The sequence below is a fragment of the Nerophis lumbriciformis genome, linkage group LG31 (genome assembly GCF_033978685.3).
Source record: "Nerophis lumbriciformis linkage group LG31, RoL_Nlum_v2.1, whole genome shotgun sequence".
NCBI classification, from domain to species: Eukaryota; Metazoa; Chordata; class Actinopteri; order Syngnathiformes; family Syngnathidae; genus Nerophis; species Nerophis lumbriciformis.
Genome location: NC_084578.2, coordinates 25,123,536 through 25,137,344, shown reverse-complemented (window position 1 = coordinate 25,137,344; position 13,809 = coordinate 25,123,536). Strand labels below are relative to the sequence as shown.

The window sequence follows — 13,809 nt, the reverse complement described above, 5'->3', positions numbered from 1 at the left end:
ATCGTGCTCACAGCAGGAAGTGGCGAAAAGAAAGAATGGAACACTAAAACAGAATAAAACACTTAAATGGGAACTGTACTTTTTGGGAATTTTGCCTATTATTCATAGTCATTAAGAAATAAATCATTTAATCCATTCTAACTTGTAAATAAACGTAAACAAAAGTCCGCTTACAGCAGAGCCAATGGGAGGTCCTCTATTCTGCCCATAAAACCCAATAAATACTCATCCAAAAACTGCCAACAATACTGCATTTACTTTTATAGACTTTAGTAATAACCAAGTATTAGTGATATTGTTACTATGAGCGAAAAACACACAGCATAGTAGAAGGACTAAAACGTATTTCGACAAGTTGGTCCACTTTGACAGACAATTTAGACCCGGGATTGGCGAGATTGACATGAAAATATGCTTGGTTCCACCCCACTTTTTTTCCCGCAAGGATTATGAGTCATTCTTCATCTAAATGGGAATATATGAACATCCTGGCAGTCGGCATCCTAGTGACAGCAGACCTTATTCAGTAAGTGATGTTGTATTATGTTGGTTGGCTATGCAGTGAGTAGTAATCAGTGATATAGTTTAAAATGCGTATTTTTAATTAGTGCACCACATATGCTAAAAATGATCAAAATAGGTCAATAATAAATGTTATTATAAATGTGCCTGTTACTACGTTACATATAAACTTACATCATGTATATAAAACCTTAATGGAAGTGTTTGGATGTTTTTTTAAGCGCTTTATAGGCAGAATAGAGCGGCTCTCATAAGCTCCATTGTAATCTGACTTTTGATCACATTTATTTACTATTTAGAATGCATTAAAAAATAAAATACATTAGCTGTCATGTCTCTCATAATGATTGTGAACCCTAGGCAAAATTCCCAAAAAGTGCAGTTCCCCTTTAACACAGGAAAAACAATATATTGTACGAGTCTGACCTGTCATGAAAGATCATGACAGTAGCCCCTCCTCAACAAAACAGATTTCAGACGTTTAACGCAGTCCCAGACATAAAAGAAGAAGTCCAAAATCAAGGGAGGGTGGAAGGAAGACTCGATGCAGGGTTGCCAGACTGCACTCCTGCCGCGAAGGGTCGTGGGGACGACGACATGTCCAGGCCATGTGTCCCCGCAGCCAGCGGGCGAGAGTCACGGCCGTTGCTTCTTTGGCGCTGAGGGCGTCCATGGAATGGCCACCGCTGTGACCGACAAGGAGGAGGAAGACAAGTACAAGATGGATGCTTTTGTCTGCCATAGTGGAGGCAGAGCACACACTGTTTGGCAGAGGTGTGGACTCGAGTCACATGACTCGGACTCGAGTCAGACTCGAGTCATGAATTTGATGACTTTAGACTCGACTTGACAAAATGTGAAGAGACTTGCAACTCGACTTAGACTTTAACATCAATGACTTGTGACTTCACTTGGACTTGAGCCTTTTGACTTGACATGACTTGCCACTTTCCCCAAAATCCAAAGCTTAAAAAGTTATTTGGGAGCGCTCCGTATTTTTCATTTTCTTCGTCTGTCTATCAGCGTGTTATTCCTGTCAGCTGGTGTGCTGTCAGTACAACAGCCAATCAAATTAGATCTACGTTGTTTTCATCGCACAGCATTCATCCAATCAAATTGCAGGACAACCAATGAACTAGAGTTGTCCAACAACGTGCCAGTGATAAACAATTATGTTAAAGTTGGTTTCGTTCGGGTATAAAAACTACGACTTGGTCAACAAAAAACGAATTGCCGTATGCAAATCACGCAGTTCGAATATTACAGACGGAGACGCAACAACTTCCAACTTCGTTCGACATTTGACATTATGTGGGCTTTGTACCGAGGATGTCGTTGTGGCTTGTGCAGCCCTTTGAGACACTTGTGATTTAGGGCTATATAAATAAAGATTGATTGATTGATTGATTGATTGATTGAAGTTGCACAAAGAAGGGTAAGTTTTGAATGTAAGATAACGTTTATTGGCTAAGTAACGTGACTTTTATTTTCTGTGTAGTTAAATCAGTGAGGCTGCAAACTCACTGCTAACGTTATAACCATAGACATCTTATAAGTAGACGCAGCATAGAGCGCTACTGCCTACTGGCGCAGACGAGGCGCGGGGCCGCCATCTTGGAGTGGTGATCCGCTCCACTCAGTGCAATTCATTTGGCAGGAGCAATGAACTGCCAGCCCATTTAATTCATTTTACTTCACTGAATACCACTGATTTTCACGCGCTTTTTTGTCATACGTGTGTAACAGACACATGTTTTGGCGTGTTTTATTATTCATAGTTTGCTTAACAGTAATATAATATTCTTATACGCTATAAGTGACCAGACGTCCGAGATCAAAACTGGGAATATAATCCCAGAGAAGGGGAAAAAAACGGTAAGCTATTTTTAAGTTGAAGAAACAATATGATTAGGTTATATATACATATGCGTGTATCCTACATAAACAATGTATGAATACATTAGATATCTATATATCTTAGGGACCTATAGACTGTATCTCTGTTGCTTCAGCAGCAGAGAGTTTATTCTGTCTTGACACTTTGTATTGATATTTTCTATTACATTCTTCCCTTAAATGATTATGTTTGCAGTGATTGTTTTATATGTATTATTTTATGTAAGTCGCTTTGGATAAAAGCGTCTGCCAAATACTTAAACATATATAAACACCTGAAAGTCTTCATATCAGCTAAAACCACCAATCTGTTTCACTGGATTCAGAATAAAACCAAATTCTGTTTAACCCAACAATGTTAGTATTTGAATATTGTTACTTGAAGACTGATTCCTGGTTACAATTATACTGTTAAGAAAGTATTGTCTTATACTTTGCCTAAAATGACAATGCATCATAATCAGTAGTGGCTGGTGAATTTTGTTTTAGGTGGGGCTGAAAGTTTGTAAACCAAACCCCTGTAGGGGGGTCATCCTCCCCCAGAAGATTTCTTTGTGATTTTCACATACAAATATTGAAGATCTTTGATCCTTCTCAACTCTGTGGTAATATTTTCATAAAATACAACCAATAGTACGTTAATGTTAAATCTTACTTGTGAAAAGTAATCCCCCGATTCCTATTTTCAACAGTCCGCTCATTTGAGCAGGAAAACGCTGAACACCATCTTTGTTTTCTACCTTTCAACTGTCAGTTTAGGCTGCTCGCCGGCTCCCCATCAGCACTTCAAGATGGCGGGCAAATTGCTCACGTCACAGCAACCAATGCTGCGTCTACTTATAAGATGTCTATGGTTATAACGTCATTGCAAACACGGCAATCTGTTGCGTCCACTGCAGTTTGCTACCTTATTCATACTTTTTGTCAAGTGATTTTTTTTTAAGCAGGGTTTCATGAGGTACCTATACATAACGTTACGTTAGTCAATGTATCACACACAGTAACGTAACGTTAGTCAATGTATCACACACAGTAACATTACGTTAGTCAGTGTATCACACACAGTAACATTACGTTAGTCAATGTATCACACACAGTAACATTACGTTAGTCAATGTATCACACACAGTAACGTAACGTTAGACGGCAGTCAGCAGCACCGCTTATTTTAGCCACCTACAAAAAGACAAACATAGTCAAATAAAGGTCAGTTAAAATGTATACTACATTAAGAATATGTGTACATATTGCATAGGGTCCTGACATCTAAAAAGTACAACTCTGTTCATTGTTATGTTCATATATTTGTTATGTTTTTCATGTGTACGCACACATAAACACACATACAGTATGAGATGAGATCAATGAGATAAGGTAAGAACAGGATAGAAACTGCTGTGGAACTAGTTACAATGCAATATGCCATGGAAATACAATGTTAACACTTTTGTGCAAATAAGTACAGTTGCACTTGTTTTTTTCAAATGTGTTTATTCTGTAAAGGAATGAGTTACATGTTTAAAATGACTGGTTAATAGTGCTATTTTGAAGTGCAATGTCAGCACTATCTTTTTCCCTGCAATTTCAAATGCACTTGTTTTAATAGATAAATACAGCGTTTTAAAAGCATACACAATCTGTGTAAATATATTAGTCTGTGGTTAAACGACTTGAAAGGACTCGAAACTCAAAATGCAGGACTTGGGACTTGACTTAAGACTTTCCAGTCTTGACTTTGGACTTGACTCGGACTTGCCCTGTCTTGACTCGGGACTTGACTCGAGACTTGAGGGTAAAGACTTGAGACTTACTTGTGACTTGCAAAGCAATGACTTGGTCCCACCTCTGCTGTTTGGCTTTTATGCATTTCGTGATGTAGCGTGCAGTTCATATTATACACAGGTCCATGGTAGAAGGTCTACAGATCCAATGTTGGGGACGCACTGTTTATTTCCGTAATGCTATTTTCAAGCAGGCTATAGTGCAGATGTTTAATCGTGTTCGACAATGTGCTGTAAAATGGGACTTTGTAGCCATGCTCAATACGTGGAAGCATATTTCTTCCCCACTTACTGCACCTAAAGGTCGAATGTCTTTGACATTTTTTTAGCAAATTGGTGATTTTCTGTCTTCTTTTCTCTGTCACAGCAGTGTGCTTGGTGAAGTCGCTAAATGACTGCTGCCGCGAGTAGTTAGACCATTCTATAGCTAGAGTTAGCTGGTGACTTTTCAAGTGGGTCTATAAAGCACTTGTACTTTTGTTGTATTTGAGGACAGACATGCATATTTTGCTACCATGATGTTTGGTAAAACATTTCCACACAATTTAAGTACCAGTGCTGGTTTTCTGCATAGATGTGTCATTACGTGGACTTTGGGGTGTTTTGTTTTCCCGGAATGCAAAGGAAAGTTGGAGCGGGCAAGGCGTGAAGGTAAGGACGTTATTTATTTTAACACTAACAAACAGAACAAACTAAAGGCGCGCACAAAGGCGAAGAGCAAACTTGGCTATGAAAACAAAAGACTAGCACAAAAGCAATTAACTATGAACATGAAATATACAACACTTACTGTGGCATGAAAAACGTGCATGGAACAATGGCTTGGAATGAAAGGTAGCAGAGTTAATGTCGCCAGGCTGACTGCCTGGCAACTACAAGTTTAAATACTGGTGACATGATTAGTGACAGGTGCGCGAGTGCAAAACGTAAGACAGGTGCGTGACATGAGGACAGGTGAAAATAATGGGTTGTCATGGTAACAAAACAAACAAGAGTGCACAAAGAGTCCAAAAACCAAACCGAACATAACCAAAACAAAACATGATCACACAGACATGACAAGATGCACCAACCTCCTCACCTGGTTGTTCTGACAAAATCACGTGGCCAGCGATTAGTCGACATCAGGCTCAAAGCGTCATTGTGGGCATCTGAAGTCGACTAGTCGTCTAGTCTTTGCAACCCCTAACAGCCTAACATCTATTTTTGACATTCTGAAGATTCCTGTTTTCCACAGATTTCCAGATGTTCCCTCCCAATAAATATCATTGAAAGTAAAAGTAATTTTTCCACCCATTGAAACATTCCAAAACATTCGGATATCGCATATGCACGTCTTACGAATCCACTTTTTTAGTTCCACATTTTGCAGACACATGTTAGTTCAGCTTCAACTCTTCAGCTTTCGCACACAATTTTTACACACATTGCCTTAACTACTTCTTCACCTGAGAGTCCATTATAAAAAACAGTACGTTATGGTTTGTGACTGATAGAAAATGTGTTGTTTGCTGTTCATTGAACTGATTATTTTCTTGTGAAAATATTTCTCTGCCTCTGATTGAACTTAATTTCTTTCTGCAGGATCTTGGTGGGGTGAGTCCGCCTCAGAGGAACTGGAAGGGCATTGCCATCGCCTTGCTGGTCATCCTGGTGGTCTGCTCCCTCATCACTATGTCGGTCATTCTCCTCACACCAGGTAATGATCATTATCAAAATTGTGACACATTGGATGGGGGATGCACAATCCACTTTAGCCGCCAGCTGGCAGTAGAGTGTTTTGTGGCGAGTCCAACTTTGACCACAGCTTCAGTTGCGATGTAGAGTGGCGCTTTTCATCATTTTCAGCAGACTGTATTGCAAAATGATTAACCCATCGCAAGAGTTACCCAGGAATGGGGCCATATGAATCCCTTCCCTTATGTAGATAAGATCAGCTGATTTTATGACGTTAGGTATCACTCGCTAGTGTATCCTTGGAAACTTTTGCATTCCAAAATAAGACACTTTTTCCGGTAAATGAGGAACTGAGGAAAATGTGAGATGATACACATGTTCCCGTTAGTCCTGAATCAATCAATCAATCAATCAATCAATCAATCAATCAATCAATCAATCAATCAATCAATCAAAGTTTACTTATATAGCCCTTAAAGGGGAACATTATTACAATTTCAAAAGGGTTAAAACCATTAAAAATCAGTTCCCAGTGGCTTATTTTATTTTTCGAAGTTTTTTTCAAAATTTTACCCTTCACGCAATATCCCTAAAAAAAGCTTCAAAGTGCCTGATTTTAACCATCGTTATATAGACCCGTCCATTTTCCTGTGACATCACACAGTGATGCCAAAACAAACAAACAGCAAGGTATAGCGACATTAGCTCAGATTCAGACTCGGATTTCAGCGGCTTAACACTGTCTGATAAGATAATTACTAACAACTATGAACTAGGTTTACAGCATATGAAATACATTTGGCAACTTTGAGAGTGCAGACAGCCCATTTCAGGCGTGCTAAGAACATATATTTTTCCAAGATTTCAGCACTCAGGTTAACCATACCTAAATATATACAAAATACTGCATTACACAAGACTACCCGAATGTACTCGAATGATTGAAAAAAATAAATGTTTTAAGCTAAATTATTGGTAAACACAGTTTATGTATAATAATTTACGTAAAACTGCGAGTAATGAATAAAGTTTTCATCAATTAATATATTCTGTAGACATACCCTCATCCGCTCTCTTTTCCTGAAAGCTGATCTGTCCAGTTTTGGAGTTGATGTCAGCAGGCCAGGGAAGCTAGGGTCGATATTCTTCTCTTGATCATCTTCGGTGGCATAAGGGACGGTGTGAGCCAAGACATCTAGGGGGTTTAGCTCGCTCGTCTGCGGGAACAAACTGCCGCCATTGCTTGCCGTGCTACCGAGGCCCGTTGTCCCTGAATAGCTCACACGCTCCGGCAGATTCAATGGGCGTCTGGCGGCAGATTTCTTTGACTCTATCGTTGGAAATGCATCTGCTTTGAGTGTCGCAGGATATCCACACATTCTTGCCATCTCTGTCGTAGCATAGCTTGCGTCGGTAAAGTGTGCGGAACAAACGACTGACCATTTCTTCGGCTTTTTCACACCCTCGTATTTTGAACAAATTTCGTCCAATTTCTTGCCACTTTCGCATCTTTGGGCCACTGGTGCAACTTGAATCCGTCCCTGTTCGTGTTGTTACACCCTCCGACAACACACCGACGAAAGTGAGAAAATGACGGATTGCTTCCCGATGTGACGTCACAACGTGACGTAATCGCTCCGAGAGTGAATAATAGAAAGACGTTTAATTCGCCAAAATTCACCAATTTAGAGTTCGGAAATCGGTTAAAAAATATATGGTCTTTTTTCTGCAACATCAAGGTATATATTGACGCTTACATAGGTCTGGTGATAATGTTCCCCTTTAATCACAACTGTCTAAAAGGGCTGTTCAAGCCACAACGACATCCTTGGCTCAGATCCCACATCAGGGAAATGAAAACTCAATCCAATGGGAACAACGAGAAACCTTGGAAGGGACCGCAGATGTGGGGACCCCCCGACCTCCTGGGTGATCGGTGCAATTGATGCCAAGTGGATACAGTTAATAATGTGAGAGTCTAGTCCACAGTGGGACCAGCAGGGGATCCTCTTGCATGTGGACAAGTCGGGGCGCAGAGACGTCACCGACTGATGCATAAGGAGTGGTCACCCCGGGTCCCGACTTCATGTGAAGCAAGTGTGAATGTTGACCGCACTCGCGCGCCATAACAGCGGACAATGTACTCCTAGAAGTGCAAGTATAGTAATTAGATACTTTTCAACAAATGGGTCCTGTCATTATTACAGATTGCTAAAGTGATCTCTTTGCAACACATCTCTTGCAACACATCTCCTAATAACGTTATGTAGTTCATATTAGGAGTGTTCCCATCCGATATTAATATCGGATATTGGTCCAATATAAAACAAGTATTTCGGCTTGTGTCTAAAATGTGTGATATAATCTCAGATACAAGCAGTAGTGCAGCATGTTTACCTAATCAAAGCTAGACAAACAGTTAACATCTACATTTCCTCCAAAAGGCACAGAAGATTGGTCTTTTCTTGGATTTTAGACAAGTCATTCACAAAAGGTAAACATGGTAGGCTATAGATTACTAGGAGCTAGCAGCCACAACTGCTAAACACACAATATCACACAAGCTATATATATACATACAGAGGTGGGTAGAGTACACAAAAATTGTACTCAAGTAAGAATACCGTTACTTTACAATAATAAGACTCAAGTAAAAATTAAAAGTAGTCATCAAAATAAGTACTTGAGTAAGAGTAAGAAAGTATTCCACAAAAAAACTACTCAAGTACTCAACTTCTGATTTTTTTGGTAGCTATTTTTAATGGTTCTTGGATTGTAATTGTAGTCGATGTGTGCACGTGTGTAGAACATAAAAAGCATATGCAATTTGTTGCAAAATGTTTTCTCTAGTTAGAAGTAGAATTATTGTAAGCTAAAATGTGAACATTTCTACTGACACAAATGACAGCAGATGATATGATCGTTCTTTTTACTGGTTTGAAATTAATCATTGGAGATTTGTGCTGCCTTGTCTGGCGTCATGGACATTTTTGTAGTCAGTACGTTTCTATGCACTAAATTAGTCTGATTTGTCAAATAATTCCGTTTCTTCTATTTTCACAGCTAAATGTGAAGTTGTAGTTTTTATGATCTTATTACTAATGTGACTGTGTGACAATGTGCCTCTCGTACACTTATGGGCGATTGTGGCCATTTCAGCTTGTTTAGCTATGTGGAAATGGAAATACAGTAGAACAAGAGAATGCTAGATCCTATTAAATTAGCGCTAGTAACATTCAAGCTCCGAATTTACCAGGTAAAGTATAACAGACAACGCATCTTTGAAGTTGTTTTGAAAGCACTTTTATTAGTTATTATTGCAGAGAATCTTAAAAAGAAAATCAACTAAAATTGCTTCGAGGTCGGTAAGCACAACCAGATTTAATCCGTACATTAGATGTTCCGGGTTATAAAGCAGACTGTCGATTTTTGAGAAAATGAGAGGATTTTAATTGCGCCTTATAGTCCGAAAAATACGGTATAGTTACATATTAATTATGAAGTCTATGAAGCAGTAGCATTAGAAAGTATTATTAAAAAGTATTACTAGTACTAATATTATTGTAGTAAAGTGACTTACTCTTTATTATGCTCAACTCAAACTTTATTGAAGCGCTAGCTCTACTGCTCTAAACAATGCACTGGCCCAGTTGCCTAAGACCCCGCCTGAACCCCTAACGGTAATCACGGTGCTGCCTGATCAAAAATGGCACATTAACATTACAATTATTAATAGTGGTATTATAAGATTATTTGTGTAGGAGTTGTATTAGAAAGCGTCTTGTAACAAACGTGTATGCATGATTCAACTTCCTGCGTCATAAGCTTAACTTCATAAATTATTTTTATTATAATTATATAATTATTACTTACCAAAAAAACAATTATCACTCCACTTCAATTTAAAGACAGCCTAATGTTGGAAATAGCATTAGTTGGAAGTAGGAGCATACAGCAGAAGCAGTCAAGTGTGGTGTTTTGCAAAGTGTATAACATAAGACACTTCCAAATTATGCAGAAGAATATATAAAACGAAGTACAACACAAACAGGGACGAAGCCACAAAGAGAGCCACAGAGAGAAAAAAAAGGAACACGAAATGAGTTGAAGTGGGGAAAATATTCAGCACAACTGAAACACCAAAGTAGTTACAATAATGTCCAAAAATAAATAAATAACAGAGCGCTGTGCATAAAAAAGAAAACTATAGGAGTATGCGGGTGAAGTGTGCACGTGCGTAGAAACAACAGTCAGGCAAAAATTATTGTTGAAAAATCTACTTAAAATTTTAGGATGACTTTGTACTCGTCCCTTGCAATCTCCATCCTGGCATGTCCCTTCATATTTTCCTCGTAAGCTCTTTTCACATTTGTTTTTCTCTTGTTACTTCCGCCATCCTTTCTTCCACTCTCCACTCTAGTCCAGTCTGTTTCCCTCTCTTCCGACTCCATTTCGTCTGACTTCGACATGGCTCCCCCCTGCATTGACGTCCAGCACACGGCTGCCTAAAGTAGGTTAATTGCAGATCTAAAGCAGGTGTGCCTCCTGGTAATGCCCCTTGTCAGAATCTCTGTGATCTGGCAAACAGGAAATGACAGAGCAGACAACCAAAGTAATAGCAGGACAATACTAATACAAAAATACACTATAGAAGAGTAACAAAATCAGAAAATACAACAAAGTAAACCCTGAACTTCCCAGTTCCATTTCTACTGAACACGCTGCTTTCATTTTATCCACTTGTTTTTGTTCACATACTGTATTTCACCAGGAAGGACAACAAACAGGAGACTTTAACAACAGAAGAGGTTTTTAAGCTCTATCACAACTTTCTTTGTAAGAAGCACATGACCTAATGTTCCGATTACAAATTCATGTCCTTTTACACGTTTCGTTAATCCCAATAAATTCCCACAGTCCTTTTTGACAGGGGTCGGAGTCACACTGTGTTGTTGTTCTTGTTTGCAGCTGACAGCCAAGCGGGAAGTGACACCAAGCTGACAGTGGAGGATCTCTTTAAGCCGGAGTTTCAGGTCCATGACCCAGAGGCTAATTGGATCAATGGTGAGTCACACAGCTGGCATGCAAATTAGTTCTCGTTAGTGCTTCATCACATGCTCTGGATTTTTTGTCATGGCAGAGGGATAGAACGCTTCACAAAATCCATGGTTGGCTCTTGTTATGATTTTGTGACACAGTTTTTGGTTCGGTTTGTTGTACATCGTTGTTGCTACCATATACCCCAATAACTTGAAAAGGGCTCCTAAAGCACTTACCCATGAAATAAGTGCAAACATGTATTTGTACAATACATGACCACTGGACAATTTTGCTCATTCAAGTCAAAGCATAATAATGTTGTAACATAACAATGTTTATGTCAGGTTCAAACACAGATGACATCTATTAAAAAGACAAGAAGCAAGGAATTAAACAGTGACAGGATTCAATTTAGCTCAATGAGGAGAGCGCGTACACCTGTACTCTTGTACAGTGTCGTCCCACGCTCTGACGAAAGGATTACACGCCTCCTCTTTTATTTGGACTTTCCCTGATTACCTGGCAACAGCTGTTTTTAAGGAGAGAGGGGGTCGTAAACAGCCGTTGCCCTCGGTCACAAAACAGTTTAAAAAAAAAGATGCCTGGAGCTTGCGTCAGGTCCTGCTTCCTCTCCGCTTTGTAGATTTCGGGTCAAGACAAGATCTTCCTGTGGATCACAATAGATAAAAGAAACCGACACCTTCATATTGCTTCCCATCGTACAAAGTCGAGTTTTACAAGCCTTTTGCTTGGTAAGATCAAAATCAGCTTTTGTCCTCTCGCCGGGAACTCATGGAAACACAAAGTTTTGTGATAACTTAGATACAATTATTCTGACAGTGTTGTGTTGTCATGTAAAAAATGTCACAGAAAAAAATGTGATACAGGAAGATAACACTTCACCTTCAAGGTGATATCTGTGTAATCTCCATTGATTACGTTATTTATTAAAAAAATGAGTTTTTATATATATATGTATATATATATATATATATATATATATATATATATATATATATATATATATATATATATATATACATACACACATTATATACTGAAAAGACTTTGTAGTTAGTCGTATGCAGCCGTTTTATTCATTTTTTATGTATTAATATTTTATTTTATTCTTCTTGGTTTGTTAAAATGTGCTTTTCACTCTGTTTGCACTTTGGCCAACTGGGGTTGTTTTTAAATGTGCTATATAAATAAATAAACTGAACTGAACTGAACTGAAACTGAACTGTAAGTAGACATACCTGTCCATTAATTTATTTATATCAAATTAAAATCACCATTAAAATCTCATTGTTAAATGTTTATGCAAATTTTAAAAAAAAATCACAATTTTAATTTTCATATGTCGTTCTCACCTGTCATGTTCATTGTATGCTAGCATTAGGCTAGCTCAGTCCTTCTCAAATAGTGGGGCGGGCCCCCTTGGTGGGGCTTGTTGCAAGGCTGTAAAAAGCTTGATTTCCTCATTTTGTTTTATAAAAGTTCAATGTTTATAAATCAACTCATTTTATGTTCCTTTTTTGAGTTGAATGTGCCATATGTAATAATTCCATGTCAAGTCATCATTAAATGGCCCTGGTATGTCAAAAGGCATTAATAAATCATGTTCTTTTCGAATACCTTCATAACTGATAACGGTAGTTCAGCCGGGATATGCTCATTTCAAAATTAGATTTATAGCCCCAAAATATTGTTATTGTTTTCATTTCGATGCCCCGCCCTCCACCGTTTGACCAATTACAAAGTTTGTGAGTGTGTCACATCCATATTTCCAGTTACGCACCACCCTCTTTGTCTAGCTACTGCCACTGGTAAAGTTACTAATGTCAGACCTTAGTAAATCTAAAAGGCCTCGTTACGATTCTTAACTAATTCATGACAAAGCCAGGAACAAAACGAGGATTGGTATCGGGGATGCCTTTGAAAGATGGAGACGATAGAAGGCAGAGAAGATTTTTTTCATCTGACGCCAAACTTGCTAATTTCCTACTTGATAGGTAAATCATTTACGTTTTCTTATTACTTGTAGTAAATAGAAATGAACATCCATCCATTCATCCATTTTCTACCGCTTGTCCCTTTCGGGGTCGCAGGAGGTGTGTGGTGCTGAAGCCTATCCATTGTATGTAAATTATATTGTTCAATAGAGTCTATGATCTTGTCTAACAAATCTAGTATGTTCGTGTATCGAATGCTTAGTTTGATGGTGCTTCGCTCCTAGTGTAATACTTAGCATGCTAGCCCGGTCAATGACACATCGGCATATAGGCTAACGTGGGAAATATATGCCCGTTAGCCTGTATGATGTGTCATCCAACTAACAGGGCAACATCTATTTTCAACAAATATAACCTACCGTATTTTCCGCACTATAAGCCGCCCCGGACTATAAGCCGCGCCTACGCTGCGCTAAAGTGAATGTCAAAAAAACGCTGCGCTAAAGTGAATGTCAAAAAAACAGTCAGATAGTTCAGTCAAACTTTAATAATATATTGAAAACCAGCGTTCTAACAACTCTGTCCCAAAATGTACGCAAATGTGCAATCACAAACATAGTAAAATTCAAAATGGTGTAGAGCAATAAATAGCAACATAATGTTGCTCGAACGTTAATGTCACAACACACAAAATAAACATAGCGCTCACCTTCTGAAGTTATTCTTCATTCGTAAATCCTTCGAATTCTTCGTCTTCGGTGTCCGAATTGAAAAGTTGCGCAAGCGTGGGATCCAAAAATGGCCGGCTCCGCCTCGTCGAAGTCATCGGATTCAGTGTCGCTGTTGTTGTGCAGCAGTTCTGTGAATCCTGCCTTCCGGAAAGCTCGGACCACAGTTGTGACCGAAACTATCTGCCCAGGCATTTACGATCCACTGGC

General features: G+C 38.8%; 1 protein-coding gene across 2 annotated transcripts in view; it reads left to right on the top strand.

Moving 5' to 3' along the window:
- Positions 1 to 13,809, top strand: part of LOC133574259 (inactive dipeptidyl peptidase 10-like) — a 389,479-nt gene that overhangs the window by 197,598 nt on the left and 178,072 nt on the right. For both annotated transcript variants that reach the window (XM_061926362.1, XM_061926361.1), the window contains exons 2-3: positions 5,784 to 5,898; positions 10,845 to 10,940. In XM_061926362.1, the coding sequence (XP_061782346.1) occupies positions 5,784 to 5,898; positions 10,845 to 10,940 (211 nt within the window). The remainder of the gene's footprint in view (positions 1 to 5,783; positions 5,899 to 10,844; positions 10,941 to 13,809) is intronic.